The 20,463-nt window shown below is 35.3% G+C and overlaps 2 protein-coding genes across 6 annotated transcripts in view; both read right to left on the reverse strand.

Annotated features, from left to right (window-relative positions):
• TAX1BP1 (Tax1 binding protein 1) overlaps positions 1-20,463 on the reverse strand; it is a 71,315-nt gene that overhangs the window by 44,750 nt on the left and 6,102 nt on the right. For all 4 annotated transcript variants that reach the window (XM_081079660.1, XM_081079659.1, XM_081079661.1 and 1 more), the window contains exons 3-5: positions 10,454-10,556; positions 5,698-5,885; positions 1,159-1,317 (exon numbers count right to left, since the gene is read on the reverse strand). In XM_081079660.1, the coding sequence (XP_080935786.1) occupies positions 1,159-1,317; positions 5,698-5,885; positions 10,454-10,556 (450 nt within the window). The remainder of the gene's footprint in view (positions 1-1,158; positions 1,318-5,697; positions 5,886-10,453; positions 10,557-20,463) is intronic.
• LOC308510385 (heterogeneous nuclear ribonucleoprotein A3-like) lies at positions 13,496-16,360 on the reverse strand. 2 transcript variants are annotated; one of them, XM_081079664.1, is made up of 2 exons: positions 15,013-15,061; positions 13,735-14,946 (listed from the first exon to the last, which is right to left on the reverse strand). In XM_081079664.1, the coding sequence occupies exons 1-2, from the start codon at positions 15,016-15,018 to the stop codon at positions 13,876-13,878; spliced, it is 1,077 nt and encodes a 358-aa protein (XP_080935790.1). In that variant the 5' UTR covers positions 15,019-15,061; the 3' UTR covers positions 13,735-13,875. The 2 variants fall into 2 exon arrangements, with proteins under 2 accessions (XP_080935789.1, XP_080935790.1); XM_081079663.1 differs by having other exon boundaries at positions 13,496-16,360.

A 20,463-nucleotide genomic window follows, 5' to 3' on the forward strand; every position in this document is an offset into this window, starting at 1 on the left:
ATTTGGTATACATGCTTAAAAGTTCAAATAAATAAAAGTTCCTCAGCCAAACAGATTATCCTGCTTCAGCTGCAGGATACTTCTACTGCAGGATTCCAAGTGTTCCCCCAAAGTAAAAGTGGGAGAATAACTGGATATTTTAAACAAAAAAGGCTAATGATAAAAAGACAGAAAACTTAACAGATGTTTACTAGGAGATTTACAATTGCACACATTATTTACCTCTAACTCAAAAGAGTAATCCTCAAATAGAACAAGGCAAGAAAAATCTTTTCATAATTTAAGCCCTATTTGATATCATCTCTGCACAGGTGTGAAATATACAACCACTCCACTGTAGTATAAAAATGGTTGAGAATCACTGCACTAAGGATTCAATTAACAATTATTAAGCAACTGCTCTAGATCTTGTTGAACAAAGGAATGGAACAGAACCTATTCTTAGGAAACAAAAGGTCGATCCTGTCAATAGACATAGTATATCCAACTAATTATAACCTAAGGGAGACTGTGATATATATAATCATAATCTGTATAAGTCTGTCATGACTAACAAATTACTTTTATTGTGAAAATATTAAATAAACATACCAATGAATAGGTCATTACTTTTTCCCCATTGTTTTCGGCTACTAACTTGTATCCATTTGTATGTCTAATGAAATCACACTGTTTTATACTTCATTTTTTCTTAGCTCAAGAACTTGCACCAATATTAATTAGGTTTTTAGGATAATTTGTAGAATTTCTCATATCAAGGATTTCAAAATTTTGTCTAATACTGTATCTTATTTCACTAAACTCTGCTTTTATGAAAAGTAATTTAATGACTTGATTCCACTTTCCCTTTATTCAGTGTCTATCATTCCTAATTGTATTTCCAATTTCTCCCCTCAAAATCAATCAAATATTGTACAATTAGATGTAAAGCATCTAGAAACATTTGTCAGGGACTACATCATCAAGCCTGGTAACAAATATCCAAAATTATAAACATTTACGACATAAAAGAATTGTGGCAGAAGGTTGATAGGAACTGAGCTGTTCTTATAGAAATATCTATTGAAATGCTATTTTTCTAAACACATAGTTTCAATCACTTTAATTGGGCTTCCGGCAATATATAAACTTTAATCAGTTACATGAGACACAACTAACCTTTTGCTCTGCTTGCAGTTGGTCACATCTTTCTTTTTCATGGTTAAGTTCTTTTTCCATTCTTTCAACTTGTTCCCGAAGTTGTGTTGTTTCTTTTTCCAGAACAGCAATTAACTTTAACAATTCTTCTTTCTCTTTCATGGTTTTCTCAATTTTCAACTGTAAAACAAAAACTCTAATTATTTTTTTACAATCCTGAAATGTTGCAAGTTCAGTTTCCCACTTCAAGAAAATAGTAAAGAAATTCACAAATTTTTATATACTTATCCATTTCATATTGAGCCTCTTTTAGCGTTCAGTAAGAAAAATTCATGAATCACAAATTTAAACCTTCTTTTGGTTGGGCAAAGAAGAAAAAAGAAGAAAGTGCGAAGTACAAAATTCCCAGACAAGAAAAAGCTAAAGTTCATCACCACCCAACATTATAAGAAATGTTAAAGGGACTTCTTTAAGAAGAAAGGGGGGAAAAAGATCAAAAACATGAATAAAATGGCAATAGCTATATAGTTATCAATAATTATTTATGTAAATGGATTAAATGCTCCAATCAAAAGATACAGGGTGGCTAAATGGAGAAGGAAACAAGATCCATAAGTACGCTGCTTACGAGAGACCCACTTCAGATGGGAAAGACACACACAGACTGAAAGTAAAGGGATAGGAAAAGGTACTTTATGCAAATGGAAATGGGGGGAAAAAAGGTAGAGTAGCAATACTTATCAGACAAAATAGACTTTAAAACAAAGACTACAATAGGAGACAAAGAAGGACTTTTCATATACAGTAGCCTACAGGTAGGGAAGCAACCTAAGCGTCCATCAACACATTGGATAAAGATATGGTACATATAGGTATACAATGGAATATTACTCGGTCATAAAAAAAAAGAATGAGATCTTGCCATTTGAGACAATATGGAGGGACCTAGAGGGTATCATGCTAAATGAAATAAGTCAGGCAGAGAAAAATAAATACCACATGATTTCACATATATGTGGAACCTAAAAAACAAAATAAATGAACAATCAAAACAGAAACAAACTCATCGATACAGAGAACAAACTAATGGTTGCCAGATGGGAAGAAAGGTTAGGGGGCTGGGTGAAAAAGGTGAAGAGATTAAGAAGTACAAATTGGCAGTTACAAAACAGTCATGGGGGGGGAAGGGGAGGAATGTAAAGTACAGCATAGGGAATATAGTCAATAATGTTGTAGTAACTATATATGGTGCCAGGTAGATACTAGATTTATCGAGGGGATCACTTTGTAAGTTATATAAATGTCTAACCACGATGCTGTACACCTGAAACTGATAATTAGGGTCAACTGTACGTAACTGAAAAATGAATATTAAAAAGTATATAATTTATGAATTTTGTTATGAAGTTGCCTGCTAATCACTCTTCAAATGAATCCCAAAAATTAAAATATAAATTTCCATGTGACTTAATTCTGAGTTTTTCTTATCTTGAGTAATAATAAAAAAAACGTGTACCTCTTCTTGAATGCAAATTTATGGGAAATGGTTGAATCTATTAAGAAGTTCCTTATGTGTTATGTTAGGCCTTCATCTATGTCTTGGTTCTTTAAATAAGGTATTAAAGAATAAATTTCTATATATAATAGTCTCTATTTGGCTGAAATAAAACAAAGTTTGTAAGTAAATGCAAATTTTAGGACAAAAATGCAGATTGTAACAACATATTAATACAATTGATTCTTATGAGAATACTAATAGTTACTCACTACAGGAAAAATCTAAACTCCAATACTGTGGTACCTCGGTTTTCTAACATAATCCGTTCCGGAAGACCGGTCGAGTTCTGAAACGTTTGAAAACAGCCGACAGCTAGGCCTCAGGATCTTGCACTCAGCGGAAGCCATGTGACATGTTCGACTTCCCATGCGTGTTACAAAACCGAAGCATTTACTTCCGGATTTAAGGAGTTCGTAAACGGAAATGTTCGTCAACAGAGACGTTCGAAAACCGAAGTACCACTGTATTCTAAAATATTACTAAATTAAGGGACCTAAAATAGTAAATAGTTAACCTTTCTCTTACAGCAAGAAATCGTTGATTCTAACGGGAAGAATGTACACTCAGGAAAGACTTCACAAAGAAGACGTCTACATTTAGTTAAAATAAAATGTTTCCCTGAATATACCAAGTCAGTTTTCCAGGATCATGGAATTAAACTGCCTAAATACGAATACATCTTTTCTGAAAGCTGGAGGGCTAAAAATTTTTAGAATGACCTTCCACCTCATTTATTACAACAAATGAAAATGACAGGGGTACATGACCTCAAAAGAGAAAAGTTTATTTATTCACTGAATTTCCTTTGTACCTTAATTTTTTAAAAATGATTTTTGGCTCTAAACTTTCTGGAAGCTTAAAAATAAAGATACATCTTGACACAATGCAAAAATAAAATTATAGAAGAACCATTTTCTCCCAATGATTCACTTAACTGGCACATACTTTCTGATGAGTTTACTGAATCTTAAGTAGAAATTTTTAAAAGGAATTCAAATTAGATAAAAATGTATACAAGTCTAATTTCTGCCCCCAATTTTCTATTTTAAAATCTTTCAAGCATACAAGTTAAAATTTTACAATGAACACCCATATATATACTCATCACCTAAATTCATTAATTGTTTTGTTCATTTTATCTCCCCTTTTTTATACAGTACTTACATTTATTTGTGCAATTTGGGGAGAGTGGGCTAAAGCAATCTGAGACAAAATTGCAGACGTTTCACCCCTAAGTACTCAGGGCAAGCCTCTCCTAATAAGGAGTTTCCTATTCAACCGCTACCATTATAAGAGCTAAAATGAATAATTTTGCAACATCCAATGGACAGTCCATAAATATCCCCCCATCCCCAAAATACCAATATTTTTAAAAATCTAGGATCCAGTCAAGATTCACACACTGAAGGATTATGCCTCATTCATCACTTTTAATGTCAACAGTAATACAGATAATGTCTCACATTTATACTTATTTTGTGCAGTTTCAGATTAAAGCATTAAAGATTTTGATGAATGTGGAAATTTAAAACACTTTGCAAAACTAGTCAGAATACAAATATTTTATCTCAAAAATATTTCTTTAAGAGACTGCAATTTAAATTTTCTTTATAAAGCACCTTTTACGAGTAGGAAGAAGTGAAATAAATTGTGAGACATCCCAATTTACTTAAAAAAGGAGCACAAGCAGAGATGGAGATACCGAAACACCCGTAGTTCTGTGGAGGCCCTGATATCAGGGTGGTCTAACAGACATTCAAACAGCTGCGCTATTAACTCACTGCATTCATTCTTAAGAGCTGGGCTTTGTGTCAGCATCTCTGACTAGTATTCAAATACCAGGCTAAAAACCTTGATCATCGGGCTGTTGTCACCACAAAATGTTTTAGTCACCCCATAAAAGTTACATTTCTTTATTTAAGATAAGAAAAGAATTTCTGTAAAGGGAAAGGGAAGATATGGAAGAATTCAAAGTAAAAAATGATTGGTTCCTTCCAGTCTTCTTAGTTCGACTGTCTTATTATTTTAGCTATAACCTCTTTTCTTTTTTCTCTAGTCTCAGTTTTCGAAAGCAAATAAAATCAAGGGCATAAAATATGTATATATAAAAACCATCCATCTGACTATAAAAAAAAAAGCAGTGGCCTCCCATAGACTAAATATGAACATAAATTAACCAAAAATGTATGCTGAACCAATTAAAGAAGCTGTTTTGCATAGAAACTCAAATGTAACAATTAGTTTCTTAGGTTTAGGGTAAAGATATTGAGAAGTATCTTGAAATAAGAATGATCTATTTTCTTCTTCAATAACTACTAAAAATTAAGACATAAGGCATTATTAGACCATCTACATAGTAAATTTCTACTGGAGCCAAAGCAATGACTCTAAAATATTCTATTAAAATAACAGTAAGAAGCTTTTCACCTTTCTTTTTTAAATTATCATTAATATAAGCTTATTTATTTGATCAGGCGAACAAGGAAAAGAAATCATTCAAACTAAGCTTAGAGACTGGGATGCTTTCCTGATTCACTACCACACTTGGGATAGACCATGTTCCTGCGTGGGCCAGTGAAATCAAGTTCACATCCAGATACAGTTAGATTTACTGCTTTACACCACTTTCCCTCCAGCTTCACCCCCCAAATCTATTCTACAATCAATGGATTAGGCCACCAAAGAAGAAAGTTTAGGGTGAGGGATTACTATGAAAGCTTTAGGTCTAAATTCTCTCAATAGTTATTTACTACACATCTACTATGCACAAAATACTGACAGGCCCCAGGGACCGTACTTGCCATAGTGAAATCAGTAACACAATTGTGAGAGAAAAATTTTAAAGTATTTCAAGAACAACATGCCATTTATTGTTTTAGTTAAAAAGCATTTGATTTTTAGGTTATACTCGTGCACCACCTGAAAATGCCAACCAACACATGTTCCTACATGCTCAGTTCTTAAAATTATCTATGAATCACTAGCTCACGGTTGGTGCCCACCTCAAGGAGGTCAGCTTTTGTGGTCACCACCAACATGTCAGAATTTCCTTCATCTTCCATAGTAAGCAGCTCTTCAATGGGAGAAGCAGCTCGAAACTGGAAAGGTGTACTTGCTCCACGAATTTCACCCTTATGGGTAACATAACAGAACTGATAAAATTCTCCATCATCATTTGGAAGGTAATATCCTAAAGAAACCAAAAAAAAAATCATTAAACTTCCTATTATAAAGTTAACATTATTTCTATTTAACAATACTTGCCATCTCCTCTCATTCCTGATCCTGTTCTACGCATTTAGAATGTCTTTCTTATCTTTCACAAATTATCAAAACTAGACTCTCCTTTCATTCCTTAACATGCCCAAATTTTTCTTAGGTCTAAGCTTATACTCCCAGAATATCGTTTCCCAAATATTCACTAGAGCAAAACTGACTCATCTGGGAGAGTTAAGTATATAGTTTTCAATGAGAATGAGGCTGGAGGAACGGAAAACCAGCATAAAAATCTAGGACTGGGGGTGAAAATGTCATTTAAAGAAATCTTCCCTCAAATTTGACATTCATTACATGTAAAAAAGAAATATTAACAAAAGGAAAATGCTACACGTATGAATTGTTTAAAGGCAGAAAAGAGGATGGATCCACTGGTGCTATCAAACAAAAATAAGCTTTGGAACTTTTGGAACACAGATTTATTCTGGAATTCCACCTCTACCACTATTACTTACTTAAGCTCCCTGAGCCCCAGTTACTCATCTGTAAAATATACATGAAGCCATCTATCTCAGATTTCCAAGGTATCTACAGATAATGTATTCATATCAACTAGCCCACAATCTGACAAATAATTTATGTTCAATATTTGTTCCTCCTTTCCTCAACTCAATTGTTACCCTCTCTTTTAAATGTTTCTGAAAAAAATAAAAAATAAAAATAAATTAATAAATAAATGTTTCTGAATTATCCTAGCTGGATGATCCTTTCCAAAGCTCCCATGGTATTTTTTCACATTTAAAAAAAAAAAAAGGCTCCACCGTATACCTTGTATTATTATTCGTTAGATGCATGCTTTATACCCTACACGAAGACCTCAAGAGATTCTGAGGGCAGATATATAATACATATAAAAATTCTGGAATCCCCCAGAATGACTTGTAAAAAGGAAGCATTCAACAATTATGAAATGAACAAAGCTGACTATATTCACCTTAGCTTGGCTATTAATATCTACACAGAAATATATCATCACTATGCCTATTATTCTTTCATATCTTAAAATTTTCAACCTATTATGATACTTCACTTGATTTCATTCTCTAAAAAAACAGCTGGTCTTTCTCCTTAGAGGCAGGAGGGAGGGGTGAGGAAAATACAAGATCCGCCTAGAACATCTTCTGGTGCTTGAAAGAAAGGAAGTCCTTAAAAAAGAACTGCAGGAGGCGGGAGAGGGGGTGGCTGGATGACTCGGGTAGAGGAACTGCACTTGGAGCTGAGCTGCGCCCTCCACAACTAGATCGAAGGACAATGACTTGGAGCTAACGGGCCCTGGAGAAACACACTGTTCCCCAATATTCCCCAATAAAATATTTTTTTAAAAAAGGAGTAATAAACAAAAAAGAATTGGGGGAAGAGGGGAAGTCAAAAAACACAGAAGTCCACCTAATGGAGTTCCACATGGCCAAAGAAAGCTAGAATAACTTGAGCAACAAAAATATGATAGTAGTAAGCCGATTCCACAGAAGAAAATATCCACGAGTCCATGGAGAAGGGGACTTTTTTCCTAACACAATTCCAACTACTGAACATACAAATGAGAATGAATAGAAAAGCATCATTAGGCAAACACAACAATAACTGTTTTAGGCAAGATCCATGATGGATAGTAAAATTAGTGGGTAAAATTTTGAGAAACAAGATATTTCCTTAGTCTCAAAGTAGCTCCCCCATATTCCTTATTAATTACAGAGGGGAAAATGCTAACTCTACAGTTGAGAAACCCAGCAGACCCCTCCTTTACCAAGTGATCAAGATTAGTATCACCGGTAACAAGAGACGTGGACATCAGGTACTCCCTGACATAATGCACTGGAAAGGGTACAGCAGGACTTCTACGGTATTCTTCCTAAAGATGTGTACCTCGAGCTAATCATGAGAAAGCATCAGACAAACCCAAAATGAGAAACACAGTACCAAAAAAACAAAACCCTGGAATGCTAAGGTCATGAAAGACAAGGACAGAATGAGGAACTGTCAGAGGAGGAGACTAACAATATGACAACCAATGTAATGTGGAATTTTGGATTGAATCCAGGAACAGAAAAAAGGAACACTGCTAGGAACACTAGTGAAATCTGAATACGGTTTGTAATTTAGTCAACAATATTCTACCAATGTTAATACTGGTTTTTAAAATAAATATACTATGGTTACACAAGATGTTAATATTAAAGGAAGCTGAGTGAAGAGTATAGGGAAATTCTGGATACTATTTTTGCAGCTTTAAATCTAAAATTATTTTAGTTTTTTAAAAATATAGAGGTACCTCTGGCAATGTGTTTTTTTAAGTTTTTAAAAACCTTACCCTCCTAATATCTACTACTAAATGTATTAATCCATGGCTCAGTAACTTTGCAAATGGCCACTAGACTTATTTAAAAAGTTTAAATAGAAAACAAAAATATAGTCTGACTAATCAGCTTTGGTATCATGACATTAGAAATTCTACAAACTAGATATTCAAGGTTTGATTTTATTTTAATTGCACAAAACTGATACTAAAAAATATGGTCCAAATATCATTTGAGATACAAGACGTAGTTATTCAGAGTTGCAATATAAAGCTATTTAGATAAAGCTCATCAGATTAGTAACATTGAAAATAAAATAGGAAAAAGTAAACAACAAACTCGGAGTCAAATTTTATAGGCTATGACATTAGCATCAAATTATAATAAACAAATAAGGGTCTCTTTAGGAAAACAATTACATATATGTATTTTTAACTGTTTTGAGTTTTGCATTTCAGGATTCTCATGACTCATCCACAAAAATGAGCACAGTAATTTGGACTGTGCTTAAAAATCCCTTCTAGCGCTAATATTCTATGGCTACGTTTCTCACGAGTCTTTTCTGACTTCTTTATATAACAAGTTCTAGGCGGGCAGAAGCTTTTATTTCTGAATTTCAAAGTAAACATCAACATGATGAGTTTTCAAAAACTTCTAAACTTACTGCACTTATGCTTAGCTCCCATGATAATGCTTTTAATGTATAAACAGAAATAAACTGGATGCTCTTCTACTTTTTTCCACTGCTTTTAAACTTTTTGCTAAGTCACTAATAAACAAATTCGTTAGTCACTATAACGAATTCAGTAAGCTAACTTATTGTGTAAGACTAGTCACATTAAAAATGCCTGGAAATAAGCCCACAACTTTTAAGAACAAATTAGCATAATACCAAAGTCAGTTCTAATATACACACTTGAATTTGATTACCGTTATAAAACACTATGAATTAAAAGATAAACCACACATGTAATTTGTAACATTTCTTAATCCATAAAACACGAGAACTTAAATCTTTGCCTATATTACAGTAAAAATTTTACCCTCTGAATATTTGTTTCTTGACACAGTACATAAGAAAATGTCTTTATATACACAAGCTCCATGTGGTCACATTGCCAACTGATATTCACACCAAACATACAGTGCAAACCTCAGAATAAAAAGTTTATTTTAAAAATGTAAACCACCAAAATCCAAAACACTGACAACCCAAAACACTGGCAAAGATGTAAAACAAGAACTCTCATTAGTTCCTGGTGGGAATGCAAATGGTACAGCCACTTTGGAAAACAATGTGGTGTTTTCTTACAAAACTAAACATACTCTGACCATATATATCATCCAGCAATCTCATTCCTTGGTATTTACCCAATAATTGAAAACTTACATCCACACAAAAACTTGTACATGAATGCTTACAGCAGCTTTATTTACAACTGCCAATACATGGAAGCAATCAATTATGTCCTTTAATAGATGAATGGATGAACAAACTGTTACATCCATACAATGGAATATTATTGGTTTCCTTTGCAGTTCTATGCATTTTATGTGTATTAAAATATTATACAGAGACAGAGTCCATAGCTTCACCAGACCAAAAAAAAATCCATTGCATAAACAACACTAAGAATTCGCTTTAATATAACCCAAGTCAGTACAATTATAATACAAAATCACTTTACAACCAATTCTGTGATAGATTTCTAACAAGAGTATTTTTTTAAATCTGTGTATTGTGCAAGCTAAGACAAGAATGAATTTTACATTACTCACTCATACCATCTTATAGGCAACTTTCCTTATAGAATACAACGACTCTACTGTTAATCATCTTTGTGGTTTTCATATAGAAAATATTTCTCACCTCTAATTTGTTATATTATTCTAGTATCACTAATAGCATTGTTTTTTTCATTTAAAAAACAATCAAAAGTTCTGAAAAGAAACCAACTCTCTTCAATGAAAGTTAAGATAAGCCAAAAAACTTTGCAATGTCTACATAAAATATCACGTGGCCCTACACTAGATATTTAGTCTTATGACTTTTGCTAAACAAAGATACTAATTAATTCAACTGTGATATGTTGGATATGCCTACGTAGACTATTACAATGGGATACAACATTTTCAGTGGCAATAAAATATCGAAATTTCATCCAGTTCTGCAATTTTCAATTCATACCTTGAAATGCTAACACACAATTGACTGTTGATCCTTCTACATAATGTTCAGGCATAGGGGACCATAAAAATGTGTAATAATCACGAGCAGTACTCCATCCAACCTAAAGGAAAACAACAAAAACATGGAGATTATTAGTAAGTAGGTTAATGTTAGAGTGATATCTTATAGCATATTGTCTTTTACAGTATCCTAAAGTTATGACGTGCATTAATGTTTTTCAAATCATAGTATTTTAATAAGCATGTCAAATTTTATGATTAAGCTATAACCTACTGCTATAAAAACCTATATAAAGTTTCTATTATATGTATTAAAATGCAATTTGAGATCCAATTTCTCAAAACCTTAGTATCAAATGTAAAACGTATGTGTTGCTTAAACCTTATTCACCAAACATGTTTTTAAAACTTACTTCATGCCTCAAATTTAAATTAGATTCCCCCTCCCACTTAAATCCACTAACTTCACTAATCTCTCATCTTTAGCAAATCTTGCCTGCAGCCAATTGGTAAATTTTGTAAAAAGGCCTTTTTTACCAAGATGTTTATGTATACAAATAGACCCTTATGCCCCAACTAGCTCTAAAACATTTTTCGACTTACATGTATACAATACATGCCTCAGTCTGTATTTTCCAGATGAACTGCACTGTGTTAAATACTGATTAGAGACGCTTAAAACAGGTACTAGATATCCACTTGCCAGTAATATGACAAGAAATTATGAATAACCCAGTTAATGATACATATTTTCTATAATTCTGATTGACCTAGAATTAGAGATTACAGAATACTGAATTTAGAAGAATCTTAGCAATCATTAGCCTCTAAAGGAGTGTTTTCAAACTGCAGGTCACCAGTAATACCAATGTAGTGATTCGTGACATTTATTTAATTATACAGAATTAGAGGCTATCAGAGCTCATAAAGGCTAAGCAGTGTTCCATGAAAAGTTTGTATCAGGTGTATTTGCATGCAACTATGCAGGGTCAAATTACAGAATTCATTTCTTTCTGCGGGTCATGGTCAAAACCATTTGAACACTAGTATTCACTCATCTCTTTACAGATGAGGAATCCGTGACATAAGTGATTTACCTCACCTAAGGCTTTTTCTTCCTCTCAGAATTGTTGGAAGGATTAAATTAGACGATGAACATAAAAGCAAGCCCTCGAGTGCCCGAGCCGTGCTGAGCACTCCGTAAGTGGTAAGTTCTGTAAGCACAGTATACTGTAGCGAGTAAGAGCTCGTGGTGATTAGGAAGTACGATCAGACTGCAGGAAAGAGCACTTCCTAGCTATATGACTTCAGACAAGTTACGTGTGTTCCCTCCTCTTTAAAATGTAGATAATGTTAACAATCTCAAAGGGCTGTGTGTGTTCAATGAGATAATCCCTGAGAAACACTTAGCACAGTGCCTAGCACAGCAGTGTTCATTAAATGTTACCATTCATTAATACACAAAGACACACAGACTTTTAGGGACAGTGATCTCGACTCTACAATGTTCTGTCCCTCATTTCGTGTCCCCCCATCTCCTGAAAAAGAGCCCATTTCAAGGTTTTCCCCTACAGACCGACCTGGTACGAATCATACCTCGCATTCTTTGTCCCTGTCCATACACTGATCTGGAAAACAATATTATCTACAGCCACATCTTGCTTGAAAAAAATCTCCCTATGTGAACGGGTCTGCCCTGGACCAGGTGGACAAAAGATGAGTGCACCACTTATTTGTGATAGCTGACATCACAATTACAAATTTCTGATTCAAGTGATACTGGGAATAGCAGCAACAGTTTAGTATTTGTTTTGGAGTAAATAGCTTCATCTTACGAATTAAGAAACTAGGAAAAGGTCAGTAAATGGCAGAGTCAAGATCTGAAACTAAAGTTTAAGCTCTAAACCACGAAGACACTACTCACTTCTTATCCTGGCAAGATATAAAACACTCTTATACCTTCTGAAATTCCACCTCCTTCCTTCCAACAGAGTCTATGACTATATAATTCTTAAAAAATATACAGATGACAGAAACAGTAAGGTAAAGAGGAAAGTTGTTTCTGTCTTTCATAAGAACAGAAACAAATGGGAGAAATGAGATCTCTTACCATATTAAAAAATATATGTGTAAGAGATATGTTGAGTGGTTTAGTCCTTGTTATGTTTTCTCTAACTGAATCACAATAGCTCAAGCTATCGGTTTGAAATATAATGGCAATTTATACATACTTTGCTTTCTTTTATTGCATAAGTCTGGACGACTCTTCTCAAGAGAGTAGTCAGCCATGCTATGAGATGTCACGTGTATCCATCCCATGCTGAGCCCACAGAGGAGGTGGGGAAGGATGTAACCTAATCTGAGTATAAAATTCAGGAATGTAGGACTATGCTTCCAACTCCTTTTGAGGAAGGAAAACTGAACATAGTTCTTAGGTAACTCTGGGAGGGCCATGTCGGACATATATTAAGAAATAGATAGTTTCTCAATCTGAAAAGATACAGAGTACAGGTTCCTTTAGGATGAGTATGTCTTATATCCAAACTCTAACATGAAAGTATAGAATGAACCACAGCAAAATAAAAACAACCGAAGATGGATATCTGGAAATTATGTAGGAGCACCTGGTAAAAATAATAAACCTAATTAGAAGACCCAATAAACCACAAAGTGTCCAAGTCACAGGTTGTTTGTTTTATTTTCCTAGTCACCTGGCTAGAACTTAGATTTCTAGACTGCAAGGGAATTAGAGTTTTTGAAATGCAAAGGAATTTGCCTTTTAGTCCATTAAAGAAAAGAAAGTGTAAAGAAAATTATTATTTAGAATTAACAACAACTATTTAAAACACTGAAAAATGGAAGGGAGAATATGACAACACTTAGAACAAAGGAACAGTCAGTTAAAGTTACCTATGACTCACAAAAGATATTGCTTCTAGGAGCTATACTTGAATCCCGCTGTAAGAGGATGTATCTACAGAGGGTGCCAAAAAATGCTTCCACGTTTTTTTTTTTGTTTTGTTTTTTTTTTTTTGAAAAGTTAAAAATTCCTTAATTTTTTATTCCTGGTACCACTACCACAATTTACAGGGCAATATACCTGATGTAATGAAAAGAAAAAGAAAAAGACAAAGCTACAACAGATAAAAGACCTCAGGAATGTACATCTAATTGACACTACATTGCATTAATCAATAGCTGCACTTTTTGCAAACTGTGGCTATGACAGTCCTGAACAAGAAGGGTTTCCTGTTTAAGCTGCAGTAACTTTTCTGACTATGGATCATCGGTCCTTCTGTGGCAGATTTTTACAGTTCCTCTAATGCATTTGGGACGACTGTCTCAAAGTAACCTGCAGCTTTCCTGACAACTCCTCGCTCTCTCTCCTGCTAAGAACTGTAGCCCTTTTCTGCTGAGTTTTTAGAACCTTCTGCTACCATATCCACCACTTCCACCACCAGATCCATAACCACCACCATAGGGACTGCCCGAGCTTCTTCCACCAAAACTGCCCCCCTTCATGGGTCCATAATTTGATTGTTGTTGTCCACTATAATTTCCAAAATCATTGTAGTTCCCACCACCACCATAGTTACCGCCAAAATTCCCTTCATTGTAACCGTCATATCCTCCTCCACCGCCGCCGCCGCCATATCCACCGCCTCCTTGGTTTCCATAGCCTGGCCCTCCTCCTCCACCATAGCCTCCTCTACTGCTATAGCCAGGACCACCGCCATAGTTGCCACCATCACCTCCAAATCCATTATATCCACCATCACCTCCTCCGTAACTACCTCTGCTGCCACCGCCACCACCATAGCCTCCTCTTCCACCAAAGTTTCCACCGCGACCAAAGTTACCCCCACCACCTCCAAAGTTTCCTCCGCGACCCATAAAGTTGCCAGATCCACCTCCACGACTTCTTTGTGATCCAGCAGACTGCATTTCTTGTTTAGAAAGAGCCTTTTTCACTTCACAATTATGCCCATTAATAGTGTGGTATTTCTGAACAACAATTTTATCAACTGTATCATGATCATCAAAAGTTACAAAAGCAAATCCTCTTTTTTTCCCACTCTGCCTGTCTTCCATAACTTCTATGGTTTCAATCTTGCCATACTTTTCAAAGTAGTCTCTCAAATTATATTCTTCTGTATCTTCTTTAATACCACCAACAAAAATTTTCTTCACTGTTAGATGGGCACCAGGCTTTACAGAATCCTCTCTAGAAACAGCTCTCTTTGGTTCCACTACACGCCCATCAACCTTGTGTGGTCGAGCACACATCGCTGCATCCACCTGTTCAACACAAGAGTAAGTAACAAAACCAAAGCCCCTGGAACGTTTTGTTTGGGGATCTCTCATCACCACACAATCCGTGAGTGTGCCCCATTTCTCAAAATGTTCTCTTAAACTATCATCTGTAGTTTCAAAGCTCAGACCACCAATAAACAGTTTTCTCAACTGCTCTGGTTCCTTTGGATCATGGCCCTCCTCCCCCCGGCGGCGGCGGCGACGGCCGGAGTCGGGCTGGGGGCGACCGGGCGGCGGTTTTACCTCCATTTTGAGACCGGACTCGCCTCTTCCAACTCGAGTTCAATATGGGACCCGCTTCCACGTTTTAAGAAAGGTAAAAACTGTATTAAAATTGGAATACCCAATATATACCGATAACAAAAGATGAATACAAGTCATGTGTATATATTTTTTGGGCACCCTCTTTTGGCACCCCCACTATATTAAGGAAGGAACCAAAGCAATGGATAAATAGTCTGGCATCGTTCTTCTGTTACTAATGCAATAGCGAACTAAGAGCAAAAAAAGGAAATTAAGCAAGGGTGACATGGAAAGAAAAAACCCTTTAAACAGGATTAACATTTTACAAAAACATGTCGGATAAGAAGTACTGATCATAAGGAAACTTCTGAGAGGGAGCATAACGATCAGTAGGATATCAAGGTTACCTAGTAAAAAATATATTAATAAATTCTAGAGAAAGACAGAACCATTAGTGTGAAGAGAGCACACAAACAGGACTTGTGAAAAAGAGAGAGATCCAGGGTTCACTGATTTGGGGGTAGGGGTAAAGGGAGACAGATGCAAAATTTGGAGTAGGAAAGACATTGAAAATAAATTTGCTGGTTATGAATAAATATAAAACCTACAAAATAATATAAAATGAGCCTCTGATCTTTTAAAATCTAGAAAAATATACTCATACATCACACTTAACTACAGCTATTTCTGGGGAAGGTGGGAGGTACCATGGGTAGAGGCATTCACTTTCTTTCGTATATCCTATAGCTTTCAAAAATCGTATCAGAAGAGTAAAGGTCCTTCCTTTTAAAAAGAAGAAAAAACAAAACAGCAAAATGCCTAAGACAGGGAGAATACAATGCTGATTCCAAGATAGAAATATCATAAACAGTATAAATGTTCCACCATGAGATAAAATGTTACAGAGCTTATTAATAAGTGGTTATAACCAGAAGTGAAAATTTCAGGATATAAAAAAAGGGCATGCAATACTAACCCAACTACTTTCAAAATGTGTGCATTAGAAAAAAGACTGAAAGTCTTCTTCCTTTAATAAAAAAAAAGATTGGAAGGAAAAACTCAAAACATTAACAGTGCTAGCCACTATTATACATGGGACTGACAGTCACCTTAACTTTATCTTTTATATCTTCTGCTTTTTTCTAAGTTTTCTAAAATGTAATTACTTTTACAACAGAAGAATATTTTTTTTTTACTTCAGAAAATGAGACAGGGCTGGAAGACCAAGGCAGAGAAATAGAAGAAGCAGAAGGAAGAGAAATGTGAAAAGAAGAAACAAGGAAGAGAGGAACAAAAACTTGAGAAACAAGGTATTCTAACATAAAAATCATTGCTCAGGTTCACTTTCCACACCAGGTAGTTTTTCTTTCTTTGTTTTTTAATCTGGTTAGACAATACGATGCAGTGAGAACATAATCATTTTAAACTTCCAATTTCCTCAACTAGAGTAGTTTTCCCTTTAAAGTTTAAAAAAAAACATCTCATGGACCTTTAATACAAATTATTTTAGTTATAATGTAATTTAATTTATGCTAAGCATAAATATAAATGTAAATAAATTCCTCATGATTATAAATTTATACAACTGACACCAAATCAAATTCATAAACACAAACAACAAAACTCAAATACAGTGTGACATAATATTTTTACTGCAACAAATGTTGGGGTTAATAATAAAAATATGGCATTAGGGGGCCGGCCCGGTGGCTCAGGTGGTTAGAGTTCCATGCTCCTAATGCCAAAGGCTGCTGGTTCAATTCTCACATGGGCCAGTGGGCTCTCAACCACAAGGTTGCTGCTTCGACTCCTCATCTCCCGTAGGGATGGTGGGCTACGCCCCCTGCAACTAGCAACCGCAACTGGACCTGGAGCTGAGCTGTGCCCTCCACAACTAAGATTGAAAGGACAACAACTTGAAGCTGAATGGAACCCTCCACAACTAAGATTGAAAGGACAACTTGACTTGGAAAAAAGTCCTGGAGGTACACACTGGTCCCCAATAAAGTCCTGTTCCCCTTCCCCAATAAAATCTTTAAAAATATATACATATGGCATTAGACAAAGCTCTAAATCTTTTCCCGTATTTTTACTTCAATTTTTGTGGCGAGCCAGCCGCCACGAATCGAACAGTACCCGAATGGGGGAGTGGGAGTGAAAAAGAGACACTCACACAAATAATGATGTGGCCGGTCTTCAGTGATGCTGAAGCCCCTGGTTTATTTACCTTCACCATTATATACCCTTTGGGTACATGCAATTTAACAATCACGGGTATGTATTACCTCACAGAAAGTAAATTTTTAACTTCTATATAGAAACTACAAAGTCACTACAAAACTCCCCAAAGTAATTATCCCATGACAGAGTCTACCAATTATCCTGATAGCCATCAGTGATCTGTATCCGAGAAACCGGCCGTTCCCACCTCATATCTCAGCAACTTGTAAGCACCCTCAAGGTGCAGGCAGAGACAATGCCTTAGGAGCCGAAACAAGTTAATCATAAACTGAGCCAGTCCACAAGGCTCCAAAGCAACAAGAAATCATGGCTCCCCACAAATTTTGTCAATCCTTAAAGTACACACTGAACTTACTAGGAACTGTGTTGCTAATTTTGGATAACCAGATCTTTCACTTAACCAAACTGCTAGAGAATAACTCTTTAATGCCAGTTTACATAAGGTTCAAATGTCAGCTCCAAAGTTTGATAACCTTGAGTAAGTCCCTTCTCTCTGGCCCTCAGTTCCCTCAATCTGTGAAATGGGGACTATAATGTTCTGATGAAAGATCTTTGTAAAGTATAAAGTAATAAAAATGTTACATGTTTATTTCAGTTTTAATTAAAACTAGTCAATACTGGAGGAGGGAGTAAAAACTAAAAACAAATTAAATCTCCAACCTATTCTCTATACCTTATCTGACTTCACTCATTTCCCTACCTAACTTGGACTTCGTGGTGAATTAATCATGTCAGTAATGCCCCCAAAACCACCCTACCATCCTTTGTCCTTGACATCCCTTCCTATGCACCACCCACCTCCAATTCTGTCTGAATAATACCTACTTTGGAATTCTACGCTCACAATTCTGGGTGCTGAACCTTCTCTAGAGAAAGTCATAAAACTGCAGCTCAGCGATCTCCTGATTATCCTATTCCAATTCCCTATGACATTCTTCCACAGTAGCAAGACCTTACTCAAGCCCTCCCCAACTCTTGGTACATGACCTTGTTTCTCCTTACTGAATACTCTCAAGCCATGAATAAGTTCCAGTCCCAAATCATTCAACTAACTGCTGACAAACTCTATGGATTCTATTTATGGATTATTATCTACAACCGACTGACTTCCTTCTCTACTTTAGGCTTTTGTCATCTCACCTAGAAAAACAGGATAGTCTAAACATTCTCTCTGCCTCCCTTCTCTAATTGCAATTTCTTACTCAGCACTACAAGATTAAAATTCACCTCTAAACTCTATTACTATTTTCTACTTAAAAGTATTTATTCCTCAGCCAAACATTAAAACGATCCACAACATGATCCAAACCAACCTTTCCCACTCATCTTCTGAAACTGGCATTTGATCAAATCAAATGCCTTAACTCTTTCTCGAGCACACCACACACTTGCAATCCTCCCCACTTACAGTGACTATCTGGGTACTTTCTCCCTGCCTGCTTCTCAATATCATATCAAAATTTTTTCTGGAGGGCAACTTCAAGTACACATGAAGTGTTTAAAAAAATGCAATGCCAAAAACATGACAACTTCACTCCAGGAACTTACACTGTGAAATAAGTGCACAAATCATCAAAATAAAGATACAGAAACCTTTATTAAGCATTATTTAATGGTAAACATTTAGAAATGTTTCCAATGAATTCCACAATGCATCAACAGATGTGTGTATACCTTATTATACACAATGTATATGTATATTTACTTAATTATACTTAGCTATATGCCAATATGTTAACAATGGTTATTGCTAGGTTATAGTATTAAAGTGATTTATTTTCTTCCTCGAACCTGCCTGCATATTCTGAAATTTTTACTGCATGCTTGAACTTCCTATTGAGTTTTAAAGTATTATCCAGGCAAAAGATAGAAAGAGTATTCTACACAATTTTATTCATTTATTTATGTATCTACTTACTGCTTAGAAAAAAGTGCAGTTCTTGTAGTACACAAGTTATGAGATAATAGTTTAGCATTACCAAAGCAAAAAAATAAGCCGGCAACAATAAAAAATGAATCTATAGATCAAATCATATAAAGGGGCCCTATATGGCACACTAACTCACTTGGTCTTGGCATTGTTCTATAGATGAAGAACCAATTAAAAGCTTTAAAGAGAAAGATACATTTTATGTTATAGTATACACAGAGCAGTTTGAAGAACAGTTTGAAGAATGATCGCAGGGAAAACAGGTGACCTATTACCATAGTCTTGGAAAGAGATAAGGAGGGCATGAACTAGGGCAAACATTAAAGACGCAAAATACATAGACAGTAAATTGGACAGAGTCGGTATTTGGCTGAATTTGAAAGAAAAATCACAAGCTTTTGGCTTAGGTAATTAAGCCATTAACTAAAAATGAAAAGAAATAGAATAAACAAGTAGTCTGAAGGAAATAGGCAGATTCATCTTCTTGAAACAATTTATCACACATCAGCCTACATACCTGCATTTGCAAAGACTTCCCAATGCCAGTAAGAAAAAAGCCTACAAACTGCGTAGCCTAATAATGAAGGACCTCCACAGACAGAATGAAATGAATTCCAATCTTTCTCCCTCCAGTTCCCTGAAAGCAGCTTACGTTCTGCACAGACTCATTCTCATGAACATTCTCACCTCTGTGCCTTTGTTTATACCATTTTCCTGCCAGGAATGCCCTCCTTCAATCTCATTCCCCTGCTTTAGTCTTCCTCTCTGACTCAACTCTTGCAGAAAACACCAATTCTCAGTCAGTATCTTTAACTTCATACTCAGACCTCGTATAGTATCAAAACCGACACTGATTTCACAAAATGCCTACAATGAATGTTATCTCCATTTTGGAATTTAGGCCTAAAAAAACACAAAAAATAAACAGTAAATAACTCATCTATCCAACATCACAGAATGAGGGATTCAAAAAGGAACTGAAATGTCATTAAATACCAAGACTTTGTTTCATCCAGTACAGTTTTCAGCCCTCCTCACTCTAGGAGGCTGAACTTTCACTTCTGAATACTCTCAATGTGCCTCACTCTAACAGCTACTCTTATTTCTTTATACTTAGCTGTTTAACTTATACAACCCAGATTATCCAAATTTCAAGACCATCAAAATCGTATCTAAAAAAAAAAAAAATTGTATCCAAAACAAACTAATTCTAAGAGAGAATCTACAGTAACCCAAGAAAAAAATAAGTTTTATTATTTGGACATTTGTGGTATTATTTT

Source organism: Rhinolophus hipposideros (assembly GCF_964194185.1).
Source record: "Rhinolophus hipposideros genome assembly, chromosome: 18".
In the NCBI taxonomy this organism is placed as follows: Eukaryota; Metazoa; Chordata; class Mammalia; order Chiroptera; family Rhinolophidae; genus Rhinolophus; species Rhinolophus hipposideros.